The sequence below is a fragment of the Elephantulus edwardii genome, unplaced genomic scaffold (assembly GCF_000299155.1).
Source record: "Elephantulus edwardii isolate Elephantulus edwardi_28Jun2011 unplaced genomic scaffold, EleEdw1.0 scaffold00032, whole genome shotgun sequence".
Classification (NCBI taxonomy): domain Eukaryota; kingdom Metazoa; phylum Chordata; class Mammalia; order Macroscelidea; family Macroscelididae; genus Elephantulus; species Elephantulus edwardii.
This window is the reverse complement of record NW_006399782.1, coordinates 3686134-3701139: the sequence shown is the minus strand read 5'-3', so window position 1 is coordinate 3701139 and position 15006 is coordinate 3686134. Positions and strand designations below refer to the sequence as shown.

General features: G+C 38.0%; 1 protein-coding gene across 1 annotated transcript in view; it reads right to left on the bottom strand.

Annotated features, from left to right (window-relative positions):
• The window catches only part of LMLN (leishmanolysin-like (metallopeptidase M8 family)), a 103016-nt gene that overhangs the window by 25677 nt on the left and 62333 nt on the right, over window positions 1-15006 (bottom strand). Inside the window, 1 exon segment of the mRNA XM_006884209.1 lies at window positions 12233-12343. Coding sequence (XP_006884271.1) covers window positions 12233-12343 — 111 coding nt within the window.

Here is a 15006-nt window from a genome sequence, read left to right as displayed (position 1 = left end):
AAAGATGGGCAATCATCTCCTGTGCAATCTACTATCTCTGAAAACCAACTGGAGGGTCAGCTATGGGTCAGTTCCAACTCAACGGCACACCACCACCACCACAACCTTATTGATAATTATATGTAATAATAATGTGAATGTGAATGAAATCTCAGTATTTTTAAACAATATAAATCCTATTTGACTGGTCTGCCAAACTGGAATAAGATGACTGGTATTCTTCCACAGGACCATTAAGGAAACAAAAGCCTGCTAAGAGTTCTTATTTTAAGGAAGATTGGTACTTTTCTCATATAAATTAATAAAGTACAGAGAAAAAGATCTCTAAGGAACTAGAGCTTCTTGAGATAAAGCATGTGAAATATCTAACATAATTTCCAATCAACTTGAAGCAACACAATGAAATAGGAAGTCAAGGTTTTTAAATCATCACACAGATTTTGGTCAAATCCTAGCCAGTTCCACTTACTTAAACTAATAACTTTCCTGAACTTCATGCCAAGAACTACAATGTCTAGTACAAAGTACTACTCAAAAAATACAATTTCCATTGTCTACACCATTTTTTAAAATTTTATTTTATTTTATTATTTTGTGTGTGTGTGTACTGTCAAATTGGATCTGACTGTTACAGGAAGAGATTGCCCCTCCTTCTCCAGCAGAGCATCTGGTGGATTTGAACCACGTACCTCTGGGGTTGCAGTGCAGCTTCTTGCCACTAGGCCACCAGAGCTCCCTCTGTCTACACCATTTTTATAAAATCTTTAAACAAAAGGTAATTTTATAGCATCCCAAAATAACATTTCCAATGACATTTCTGATGACTGGAAAGTCTCAATATTATAAAACTTACTTCGTTTTTTTCTTTAAAATAATGTATTATATTCACATTTATGAAACAATCAATATACACTTAATTAAATACAAACAAAAATGTTTTGGCTAAATGGGAAAACAGACTTATTATATATATATATATATATATATATATATAAAATTATTATTATATATATAATATATATATCTTCCTCCACTGAGAGGTAAGATTTTTAAAAACCCTGATTTCTAAAATTCCATAAGTAGAGCTGTTCCAGAATGTTAGTTAAAAATGCTAGAGAAAAAAAAAAATGCTAGAGCAGTAGTATCCAAAAGAACTTCAGAAATGATAAAATGACTCTGTTATGCCTCCTAAGGTACCTTCACAGGTACCGTATGTGAAGGAATGCTGGTGGCCTAGTCCATAGGAGTTGTGCTGCTAAAAAAGGTCCTGCCACTCTTAAGGGACAAATTCACCAGTAGTTTCTCTCAAGAAAGAAGAGTAAGCTCCTTTTGGGTGATTTACAGGTTGAGAAACGCAATGGAGAGTTGATTGTGACTCCATTCCTTAATGGCAATGAGTGAGTATGAACCATATGCAGCTATTGAAATATGGCTAGTGCAAAACTGGATTTTAAATTTTATTTAACTCATTAATTTTAGAGTCCCTGAGTGATGTTTACGGAGTTATGTGCTCAACTACTAGCTTAGTGATGTGACACCCAAAAGTTTTGTGCTTCTATCTTCTTTTTTTTTTTTCTTTCATGGTTGATATTTTATTGGTTGTTTTAAGGGCCAGTACAGAGACATTATGAACAACCTGTACACAATTCTTAATGCACGCACCAAAAATCTAAAAAGCCATGTAGTTATAATTCTTTTCTAAATTCCAGTGACCTTCCAGCTTTAAATTTGGAGGAAAGTTTTCATAAAGAAGAAAATAAGTACCACTATCTTCAATTGTTGATAAACTGTCACATCATTAAGTCCCACTAATTCACAATTTACTATCACACACACTACACATTCAAATTTTCAACCGTTCACAGCACATAACAAGGTTATTAGGAAAACTGGATTACTAAGACCAAAGATGTTACAGAATCCACATAGTTCTGACAGGGAGAAAGCCATGAAAAGGGAGTGGTTATGTTTAAGAAGAAATTTTACTAAACAATGTTCTAATTTATGTATCTAAAAAACATAAATGTTCAAGTCATAAATGCATGACTAAGACTCCAAATTGTCATTAAGTATACTATGTATTATGGGATATAAAAACTGTCCCTTTCCCCATGGAATGTTACACTGACATCCAAAGCCCCCCCACAATTTTAACATCCCACATTTTCTGGTTGTACCAAAAAATAAACAACCAGCAAATGATCTCACCTCTTAAAAAAAGCATTTACACTTAAAAATGGGATGAAGTGGGATTTCCTTCTTCTTAAAAATGTTTCTAGAGCTACTAAAAAACTTGCATTTATAAAATAGTTGATAAAAATATTCCTCTGGATTGTACAAGAAAGGAGATACAGGGACCACTGATAAGACATGGTAGACAAATATTAATCAGACGTGGCTTCTTTTTCTTCTGCTTCATCAGAGGCTGGACTCTCTTCGTTTTTAGTTTCTCCATTTTCTGCAGGTAAATATTGTTTAGTTTCTTGGTTAGCCACTTCAGCCTGTTTCCCCTTTGCTCCCCTTTTCCCGTTTGTTTGCACTTTTTTGTCAGAAGACTTCTCCTTTCCTGCTGCCTTTTTGGGCTTCGTTTCCACTTTTGCAGGCGGCTTAGCTGACAAGCCTCGCTGATCTCCTCTTGGGCTCCTCCTTCACCGCACCCTCGGCCGAGCTGACCTTCCTCTTGGGCATGTTGGCGACAGGGAGGGTTCGTGCCGGGTGCCGGTGGACCGTGGCGCGCACAGAGCCTTTGCGAAGCTGGGTTGCTCTGGCACTGCCTCTCTGCCCACCGCCGTGCTGCTGGGCTGCTTCTATCTTCTTGATCCGCAGTTGCGGCGAATCTGATTCCCATCATCTGCTGAGGTGCATGTGTAAAGTCACCATTTGTATTTTTTTTTAAATATATTTATGATGAATAAATCATTGAGCACATAATTCTATTTCCAGTCTCATTCTTGTCACCAAGTCCATACTTTCTGACTACCCTTCCTTTTTCATTGTTTCCAACTTTTGTATTCCACCAATTATCATCAGTGAATCTTGTTTGGTCAATTTTGGACTACAGAATTTGAAAAAATTCTATTTCCTTCTCTTTGGCTTTAACTCTTGGTGCATATATTTGAATAAGTTGTATTAACAGATCTTCCTTGCAAACATATGGATAATATCCTATCATTTATAGTATTTATAGAATTGTACTCCAGGACAGAACTTGAAATTGTCTTTTTAACTATGAATGCAACCATTCTTACTGTTTTTCATTGCTAGCATTATATGTCATATATTATCATAATATGTCTGATTCAAAGTAGTCAAAGCTAGTCTATCTCATCTCACCAACGCCAAGAATGTCAAAGTTCTTGAACTCCATTTTACTTCTCACAACATCTAGTTTCCCAACATTCATACTCCATACATTTTATTTTCCAACTTGAAGGATGTTCACAGCTGTTTCTCCTCATTTTGACTGCCTTCCAATCTGGGTTGTACCTCTACTACTATTTCTACCCTTGTTTCTCTATTTTCACAGGGTTTTCAGAGACCTGCTTTTCAGAAGCATATGGCCAATCCTGCTTCTCAGTCTGTCTTAATCTGTCAGGAATTAATGGATACCAGCCAGCATGTTTCAAATGACAGATGCAACCCTGGGTGCACTCACCAGTCTATGCTAGGACATTTGGAGGACAGCTGCATGGCTAACTGACAGGAAGAGATCCACATTTGTTCCTGTTCCTAATAAAGGTAATCCAAGAGGGTATAGAAATTATCAAACAATTATCATTAACATCACCTGCATGCAAAACATTGCTGCAGATCACTAAAAAATGGCTACAACAGTACATAGACAGAGAACTTCCATATGTTAAGCTCAATTTAGAAGAAACCATGGCACCAAGGATATCACTGCTGATGTCAGATGAGTCTTGGCTAAAAGCAGAGAATATGAGAAGAATGCCTATTTGTGCTTTACTGGCTATGCAAAGGGATTTGACTGTGTGAGTGTAAAAAGAGCAAAGGCAATATGAGGACAGCTATGTCTGACCTTTACTGACTTCACAATGGGGAACTGTCTCTGTTAACAGCCTCAACAACAAAAAATCAATTCCCATGCGGTCAGACATGTCCCCCAAGCTCCCATATCCCTTTCTACTAATCTCAACACTAATTTTACTGTTTTATCGAGTCACAAATCTGAGGTGGTAGCTCATACACCACACAAAATCATACTGGAGAATTTAAAAGATTATAATCCAGTTTACAGAATACAGTCAGGATGGCTTCCAAAATGTGTTGGCTGGCACCTCTACCTTGAGCCTCATGGCTTTAGGTCAGTGCTACAAAGTTCTCAGTCCTGCCAGTATTGGCTTGCTCTCACCCTTCTTTGGCTAACAAACTTGGTCAAAAGCTCTTAGCTCTGGTTCTGTCTGTATGGGTTAGCAGGCAGATTCATCTCATGTCAAGTCTCTCTGGTCCTCTGCTTCAGCTATGGCTGTTGCTGCCAACTGGAGCAAGAATTTCTGGGCCCAAAGGATGTATTACACTCTCTTGCTGCTGTTGCTTCTTCTGAGCTGATGGCAGGGAATGTTCTAATTGTACTGCTGGAGCCGCTCAATTTATCAAGACTAGCTAATCCCCTTGTAGATAGGCTAATATGCCCTATTCACATATTTACACCCATTCACATGGCAAAGTCAAACAACTGACTAGAAATAAGCCACTCTGAAAAAGCCCTCAATGCCACAGTGGGTCATAACAACTTATGGCTAACGCTGAGAAGAATGGGAATCCCAGAACACTTGATGGTGTTCATATGAAACCTCTACCTAGACCAAGAGGCTACTGTCAAAACAGAGTAAGGGAACACTATATGGCTTAAAATTAATAAAGGTGTGCAGCAGGGTTGTATCTTTTCTCCATACCTATTTAACCTATATGCTGGGCATATTATTCGAGAAGCTGGACTCTATAAAGAAGAATGTGGCATCAGGATCAGAGGAAGACTGATGAATACCTTTGTAAGGGGGATCATACAAACTTACCTGCTGAAAGTGAGAAGGACCAAAGCACTTGCCACAGAAGGTTAAACACCGCATCTTTTAATATGGATTTCATCTCAACATTAAGAAAACAAAAAATGCTCACCACTAGATGGAGAAAAGACTGAAATTATCAATGACTTCATCTCACTTGAATCCACAACCAACACAGTACTGTAGAGGTCAGGAGATCTTCTGCACTAAAGGATGTAATCAGGGACCTCTCTAAGTTATTGAGGAGTAATAATGTCAGTTTGAGGACTAAAGTGCACCTGATTTAGGCCAGAGTCCTTTCAATCACTTCTTATGCAGCTTAGAGCTGAACAAAAGATAAGGATGTCAGAAGAATTGATGCATTTAAACTATGGTGCTGGAGAAGGGTATTGAATATCCCAAGGGATGACAAAGAAAGGTATGTCTTGGAGAAGGTGCAGTCAGAGTCTTCCTTGGAGGCAAAGATTATAAAGCTTTGTCTCACAGACTTTGGGAATGTTGCTAGGAGATGCTATTCTTTGGAGAGGAACAAGACCCTCAACAAAATGGACTGACAGTGACTGCAGTAATAGGTTCGAGTCTGTCAGAGATTGTGACAATGGCACAGGATAGAAAAGGGTTCATATCTGTTGTTCACAGACCCGCTATACTAGTTGTACTTGACTTGATGGCACCTAACAACAACATCAACTTATTTATTGATCTGATACAGAACAGTGAAATTCCTCAGACTATGACTATGATTCTTAGTCATCCAAACTTAGCACAAAACCTCATTCTGTGGCTCAACTTCCAGACAAACAATAGACAGGTCTGTAAAGTGAACATCATCATTGTGGAGGCACTCACTCCTCCAAATCACCAACTATAAAAGATCAAAAGTGTAGCACTTACATAAGGATAAAGATCAGAAGGCAGGAAAGGTAGGCTAGAAGGGTTAGTGCAAGTTAGAAATACAGTGAGGAAGTGGGAAGAGTTCAATGACATTGTCGGTATTTAATAATGGCAAAAATATAGGTGAATGTGAATGGGAGAATGGAAAACGGATTTTCTTTCTAAATTTTCACTCATATCACAACTTTTAAGAAGATTCAAATAAGCAGTTCAAGTATACCCAACGGTAGGGAAGGTAAATTGTGCTTCCAAATGTCAGAGCCCTGAACAATCTTGAGAGCAGTTCTACTCTACACACAGACCGAGGCCATGGGTTGGGATGAAATCATCATCAACAATTAATTTACCTATAAACAGGCTTCATAACTAGAAGAATTACATCAAATAGTACAGCTCTAGAACCAATATTAATGCCAAACAAGTTCAAGAGAGCAGCTGGATACTTTATTTAGTGTTCCTTAAAAAGAAAGCTCTAGTAGCTTGGTGGTAAAGAACTGCTCTGCCAACACAAAGACATGAGGTTTGAATCTATCTATGAGCTGCTCTGTGCTTGAAAAATGAGCAGTCTCTTCCAGTGTGATGTTTTTGGTGTTGTGTACCATCAAGTGGGAACCAACCCATAGCTGATCCTCCGGCGAGTTTTCAGAGTCAGTTAATCACACAGGACACTACCCAATCCTTCTCTCACAGAGCAGCTGGTGGATTTGAACCATGTGTCTTCGGGATTGCAGCACAGTTTCTTAGCACTAGACCACCAGAGTGCCAGTGAAATATACAGCCTCTGAAACCTGGAGGGTCAACTATGACTCATTTCTGACTGCACAGCACATAGCAATAACCACAAAGAAAAGGCCTTATTGTGTGTGTGCATGTGTGTGAGTCCAAGTGATCTGAGTAAGTATTGTCCAGTCTGCTCTCAACAGATCCCTTCTCTTGGATCACCTACATATTGAAGAGTGAATGAATCACAGCTGATGAGGCTTAAGGTTAATTAAGCACAGCCCCTGTGCTCAAGAAGTGTCACCCGAATTCTCTACCTTAGGAATGCAGCCTCAGGGGGAGGGGGGCCTGAAATCCTATATATTTCTAGACTGAAGTGGTATTTCAGTGTTTGTGACAAGAGTCTGTTAAACTTCAGCCCTTTAGTCAAATCATGCCCATGTCTTCTTGTTGTTGTGGGTTTTTTGTTTTTGTTTTTTTTTTAAAGTAAAGTTTAATTGGAATATAGCCATATCGAGTCATCTTGGTGGCTGAGAGTTAACTGTAACATAAGAATGCATAACCTACAAAGCTTATAATATAGGGAAAAAGTTGACCAACTTCTGGCTCATAGATCAAGGGAAAGACAAGAATAGAAGGGACTCAAAATTGCAGTTTTGAGCAATGAAGAAGAGAAAACCTGTCTTTGGTGTTAGGTGATACTATATATAATTGGGACCCAAAGGGGAACAAATAACAGAGTTGCAGCTGTTAATATAAATAAAGTCTTGCTGAACTCTCACAGCTGCAATGCTAGTTAAATACACTTTTGACACACTAGAGAACAAGGTTTTCCAATTTTGCTGTACGTTAAAATCATCTGGAGAGCTCTAAAAAAAATAACAGTACCACCCTGGACAGTCTGATTTAATTGGTATGGGGTACAATTTGAGAATGGGGATTTGTAAAAACTTTCTAGAGGATTCTAATGTGCAATAAAATTTGGAAACCACATTAGCAGAGTTAAGTTATATTGCTAGAATTGTTCCAGAAGTGACTGCAGGCATTTCTGGCCCCTTCTTATTAGCAGCTCTTTTCACAAGAAGGTTGTAATTCAGATGCTACACTCCTTAATAGAAACTATGAGTGATTTAAATTGCTTGGTGACTTAATACAGCTGAGAAAAGGTGAAAATGACATCTTTAATAACTAGCACAGGAAGTGGCTATGGTTTAAAGTGCAAATCACAGGACTAGGAGAGAGAAGTTAAAATCTCAGCTCTGTAAGAGAATACGCCGTCCCCTTTTCCTTATGACTCAGGGTGAAGTCTCTCTCAGGGAGGAGTGATAGGGAATGGCAAAGGATACACTGACAAAGAAGATTAATCAGAACTGGCTTTGACAAGCACTGTGGCATTTGGACAAGAACAAACTGGGAGGAGGGTAGAGAGAATAGTGCAACAATGAATGAGTGGAAGCCCAAAATCTCTGTAAATGTTTATGAAAATTAATAAAATATAATTAAAAAAAAAAAAAAAAAAAGGCCATGGCCTGAATCAGGGGAAAAAAAAAAATCTCAGCTCTGCGCCTCATCAACTCCAGGCACGAGACAAGCCTTTTTATTTATCAGTAAAAGATACTAGTTTTTATGTTGGATAATTTCTTTTAGGAATGAATGAACTTATATACTACTCAAAGTTCTAGTAACTGTCAAATGCCAAATAAATTAATAAATTCATCATTACTATTAATTGTTCTGAAACAACAGTTGCAAACATAGACCCACAGACTGAATTACAGTCACAATTACCAGGGAAAAGGTTAAAAAAAAAAAGTAAGCATCACGTCTGCTTCTCAAAAGATGAAAAACATGTACTTTTCTCTTTATTAAGTACAATTAAAAATACTGGACATTATAAATAAAATAAACAGAAGATGACTATGAAATGTAAAAAAAAAAAGGCAATATACTGGTTAGGAGTCTGGGAACCTAAAAAATGACATAGTGTGGTGAGTTTTCTCAACAAGGAATAGAATCACCAAAGCAGAAAATCAGTGATCAACCAACAGAGTACACGATCAACACTTACAGGACACACCACTAAAGAACAGCTGGGTATACTTTATTTTCAAGTGCTTTTGAAACACACACCATAATAAAGTATATCTTCGTAGACCATAAAACAAATCTCCATGAACTCAAATGAAATTATATGTTCTCCAACACACTGGAATCAGACTAGAAAATGATAACATAAAGATAACAAGAAAATCCCCAAATACTTGGAAACAAAACAATGTATTTCTAAATGCATTCAAAGAAGTTGCAAGGAAAAAAAATCACTGAATCAAATGAAAGCAAAACCATAACACATCAAAAATTGGACCACTGTACACCTATGTTTAAATAGGAACAGCCAAAAAGTCCACCAACAAATGAACAGATTGAAAAATTATGGTATGTTCACATAATGGAATACTATGCAGCACTATGAAGCAATGACTTAGTAAAATAGTATATAACATGGGAAAGCCTAGAGAGCATTATGCTGAGTGAACTAATTCGGTCTCATAAAGACAAATACTGCATAAGACCATTATTATAAAAACACGAAAATACAATAAGAAGCATATAAATGTTCAAAAGGGGAGTGGAGGGGACAGGAGAGCAGAGTGTGGGGAAAGGGAAAATCATAGGATGATAGAGTTTGGTAGTTGGGAGTTGAGGGGCAGGTGTGACAGAATCAGGAAAGATCCAGTGAGGACCTGAAAAGATGCAGTAATAGTGGGCACAGATCAATGGTGATCATTTTTATAAAACACAATGCATATGAATGATTGTGTAAAACACAATGTAAATGAAGGAATGTGTGAAATACAATGTACTTGAATGAAACTCATACAAATTTTGCATGAAATCCCACATAAAATAAATTTCATAATTTAAACAACCCTGTGGACCATTAATAAAAAAATACTGAGAAGAAGATGTATAAATTACTAGTGGTGGCACAATCCCCGGGGAGCTGTCCTGCTAACCAAAAGTCACTGGTTCTCTGGCAGTTTAATCTACCAGTGGCTCCAAGGCAGAAATATGGGCAATCTCTTCCTGTGAGATTTACAGCCTCAGAAACCAACTAGACAGTCAGCCATGAATTAGTTCTGACTTAACAGCAAAGAAGGTTTTTTCCTTGTTATTTTTGAGAAATACAAATAATTAAAAAAATAGGAAAACTCTCACATCAGTAACCTAAGGATACGGGGAGGAGAAGAAGGCAAAAGAAACAAAAAGCAAGAAAAGAGGACAGCAAAAATCAGTAAACTGGAAAAAACAACAGAAGAAAACAGTTGACAGAAGAAGTTAATTCTTTGAAAGCCTCAACAAAATTGACAAGCAAGACTAAAAAAAACAGAGGAAGATAATGGTGCCTTCAGTAGTGGGGAGTGGACCACAGTGGGGGACAATGTCGGGGGAATCACACCAAAATGACAGTTTCAAAATTTTTCATGCAATTGCTTCAGCAGAAACTAATTTTTTAAAAATTAATTTTAAAGAACGTTTACAGAGATTTTGGATTTCCTTGTTGCACTTTTCTCCCTGTCCTTCCTTCCCCTCCCCCCCCAGTTCGCTCCTCTCTTTGAAAAGTAAAAGAAAAGTTCTTTCCTTGGTATACTAATTTTTTTAAAAGAAAAATATACCTGTAGCTAGTTATAAAAGCAAAAGCTTTTGTTGCATGCTCACCTTACAAGTAAGTATACCCACAAGGCTAAAACGATGATCCTTTACATTTGAACCTTCTACTGTGTGTGTTCCAGTATTAAGAGTTGTCACATTACCCAACTACAATGATGCTCCTAAACATGTGGTTCCATTAGCACCCACTACAAGTATGTGCTGCTGTTTTGCTGCTACAAGTGTTTTTATAGTTGCTGATTTTGTGACATTTTCTGGTGTTTTGGCTACAATACTGTGATAATTAGTATTTGAGAATCTTTATAAACAAACTATTTGGAAATGAAATAGTAATTAAAGAAATAAAGGGGGGGGAATCAAAGCAGGCTTCTGTTCAGTTCCTCAGAATAATACAGTACTGATGCTGTAATTAAAGTTGAGTTTATAGGACCATTTTCTTGTTTTAAAAAAGGCTATTATGGATTCAGAACAGAATCATAGCTGACCCTCCAGAAGGTTTTCAGAGACAATACATCACAGGAAGAGAACGCCCAGCAAAGAAGCTGGTGGATCTGAATTGCCTATTTTGTTACTGTTTTTGTTAAGTGCTGTCAACTTGACTACAACTCATAGTGATCCTATGGATCTGAAAGATGCCCTATTCTGTGCCTTCCTCATCATTTCTATATCCATATAATCTATGAAATAATACATTTAAGCAATTTAAAACTCTATCACATATTACTATATGATCAAAATGGAAAACAAACATTACTAAGGATTCTATATAGACCTACAAGATGAGATTCAACAGGTAGAGGGCTGCCACCATGAGTTATTACACTGAGCGAAAGGTCTGGGGCACTGGCACCATGCCACCTTTGGTCACCAGCGCTATAAAACCCCTACTTCCCTCAGGCCACAGAGGCCTGTTGCCACCTAAGGCAATTGCTGTAAGTAAAGAAAAATCTTTAATGAAACTTCTATATTACTCTTACAGAGCTACCAGTCTCTTTCTTCAGTCTCCTGGTGTGTTAGGGCCAATTTCAAGGTACTGGTCTGTGCCCAGACAGCCATACTGCACAGAAGATATTATGGACATTAAACAACTTACGACTGTATACATAATCTCAAACTTGGGCATGCCATAGCTGCTTGTTAGGTGACTGTGGCATGCATCCACACTTGAGAACTCCCTATTTTAAAACGGTGAGCTCTCGTGCCAAGGAGTTGTGCTGCCAATCACAAACACGCAGTCTGAATCCACCAACTGCTCTACCTGAGCAATCCCCTCTCCTGCAACTTACTGCTCGGGAAACCCCCCTGCAAGGGTAGTTAGGAGACTGTTCCAGCTGGAAGGCACATACCAACAACAATTAAAAAATACTTCAGGATTTCAGGAGCTCTGGTGGCCTAGAGGCAAGAAGCTGCATTGCAATATCAGAGGCACGAGGTTCGAATCCATCAGATGCTCTGCTGGAGAAGGAAGGACAATCTCCTCCTGTACCAGTCAGATCTGATTTGATAGTACACACACAGAAAAGAATTAAAAAAAACACACACACACACACAAAAAAACCCCTTCAAGATTTCTCAGAGATCCAATCGAGAGCAGCATCAGTTTACGTGTGCATTCTGATTAAAACAGTAGGGACAGAGTATGTAAACACCTTGCAAAAGATGTGTATTTTATAAATTACAACCTTACCAGAAATGTTCATGACTCTTGATATTGTGCATTCTTCTTGTATGGGATTAAAAACAGCATGTCTGCTACTTACTATTATATGATTAGCTGGCACTTGTAAGATAATTTTCTACAGATTCTTAAGCTGACCAGTCAGGTAACATTTTCAAAATCGTTGACATTTTAGGTTCAGAATAAAAAAAAATAAATTCTGAAATGGATGTGTTAAACAATGTTAGGAGTGTATTCTTACTTTTGTCTCTGCTGATCAATCCAGAATTTGCAGCTCTTCCTGACAAAGTCACAGCCCATTCCTCGACCCCAATCTAACTTCTCAGCCATGCTGTAATTAGCTTTATACCAGCTGTGGGGAAAATACAAACAAAGCACTTGTTATTATTAAAATTTTGAAATCAACTCTTATCAAATCAACTACAAATCTAAATACTGAGCAAAAGAGGACCCTAAAAGACTTTGGTGATTCTTATGGATTGAACTGTGCTCCCCAGAATATGTATTGTAATTGCTAACCTTTGTTTTTGCTAGGGAGCTCTGGTGGCTTAGTGGTAAGGAAATGCACCAATGTAAAGGTATGCAGTTCGAACCTACCAGTTGCTTCATAGGAGAAAGACAGACAATACACTCCCTCACCTCGGAAAAACCACTGGAGGGTCAGTTATGGGTAATTTCCAACTCAATGGTACAAAACAACAACTTATTTACAATCTCATTTGGTTGTTTTTGTTTGTTAATCAGACAATAATCACATAGTGTTTTACATCAATCTCTTTTGAAATGTAAAAACAATATGAAATGAGCTCAGAAGGCAAGAAGGAGCAGGAAAGAAGGAAAAACGGAAATGGGGAGGCCAGGAAGGAGGTTGGGAAGAGTGTAATTATACTGAAAGGATTATAGCCAATATTATTAATAAAATGTGCATGGCCTATTGGATGGAAAACTAATTTGCTCTATGAACTTTCTTCAAGACACACAAAAAAAAATTAAAGAGAGAAACAAGTGAAAGTAGTATTAAAAGAGTTACCAAACCACATGAAGAAAAGCTTCTGCTAGACACCCAGGTGGCTTTGCTGAAGTCTCCACCAGCTGAGCACTTAACCACTGCATCACCAGACAGCCTCTCAGAAAGTACACCTTCTTCCTTGCCCTTGGTTTGGATCCACTAGTATCTGGCTTACCACTGGGTTTCCAAATTATAAACTGCATAGTAGGAGACTGCCCATCTTTCTCTCTCAGAGTCGCTGATGGACTCAAACTGCCAGAGAAGTAGCCCACTGGTTTAGCAGCAGAAGCCCATAGATAATGTGCTACCAGGCTTCCAAAAAAAGTTACAGCTGTTCCTTAATTTGTGCACTAGCAATTATCAGCAATGCCTTGGTTAGGAAGTCCTTCTTCCTGTGGATAAATTAACCTGGACTTACCACAGCCCACCTAAGTTGACAAGTGCAATGCGTAGCAGACTGTGCTAACCAAAAGATTTCATTTCTCTGGTGGCTCAAATCCACAGAAGGGGCATGAACAGTTCCCTCCTGTCAAGATTTACATCCTTGACAGGCCAACGGTGGGTAACAATGAATTGGAATTGAGAGTGATTTTGACATTTTGCTGGGTTGTATAATTTTTTGGTGGGGTTTTTTGTTTGTTTCTTTGTTTTTTGGAGAAAAGCACAAGAAAGGCATTCCAGCTACATTTTCTCTCTTTTTTAAAAATTATTCATATACATTGTGTTTCGTGCACGTGTACCTTGATTCTAGCTACATTTCTTAAAACTTCCCTGACATCCTTTGTAGCTGAATTACATAGCACTATGAAGTGTTCCCTTCTGCTACACAAAAGGGGTCACTAGGAGTCAACACAGACTTGACTGAGCAGCATCTAACAACAACAACAACAACAACAGCATGTTAAACACTTTGCTAAAGATACAGCACCATCTGTTGCATCTGCAAACCAAAGAACAAGAATCATCTGGGATTATCAGAAACTGAAGGAGATAAGGATCTTCCCCTAGAGCAGAAAATTGCAGCACTCTGACTTTGGGTTTCTAGATTCTAGAACTGTGAGTTAATAAACTTCTGTTCTTTAAAGTCATTCATTCATTTGGGAATATTTTGTTATGGCAGCCATAGGAAACCAAGATACACACAAACTACTGAAACTGATCTGAGAGAAATAGACCGTTTATAATTAGACTTATCACAAAGGAGAGACTACAAAGTACTCATTACCAGCTACTTGCAAAGAAAAGCTCTGGCCTACTCTGGGTCACCACAGAATCCAATGAGACATTTAAAGAAGAAAAAATAACAGTTCTTCACAAACTTAAAAGAAAAAAAGAAAAAGAAGGCGGCCTTTCTAACTTCCATGATGCTAGTATTACTCTCATACCAAAACTAGACAAAGGAAAACAAGAAAATTACAGACCAATATCCCTTATGAAAATAAAACCAAAAATCCTCAAGATCAACAATTTTAAAAACCTAACCAAGCTGACTCCACCAACATATTTAAAAATTATACAACACTAAATCATATAATTTAAACAGCATGTGAATTATATCTAAATAAAGCTATACAAAGATAATGACGACCTGGATAAAAAACAGTGTTATGAAAGAAATTCCAGAGATAATGCACACCAAGGAGCCTTGGTGGCACAGTGGTTAAGTTTTAGGCTTCTAACCAAAGGTGGGCAACCTGAACCTACCAGAAACAACAGGAGATAAAATCTGGTGCATTCCTCCCACACAGATGACAGCCTGGAATGCCCTATGGGGCAGTTCTACTCTGTGCTAAAAGGCTGCTGTCAGTGACAATCTATAATAGCATTTGGCCCACACTGCCGCTGTGTTTTGCCTCAGAAAAAAGCAGAGAGAAATGCATTAAACTTCACAAGTGACATGATTTTCTTAGTGATCCTCAACCTCTACAATGTTTCATTTCTTACTGGTGCCTGCTTGTTCAGGGATAAATGAGGAGAGAGCTCCAATAGCATGAAGAGGAATCCAG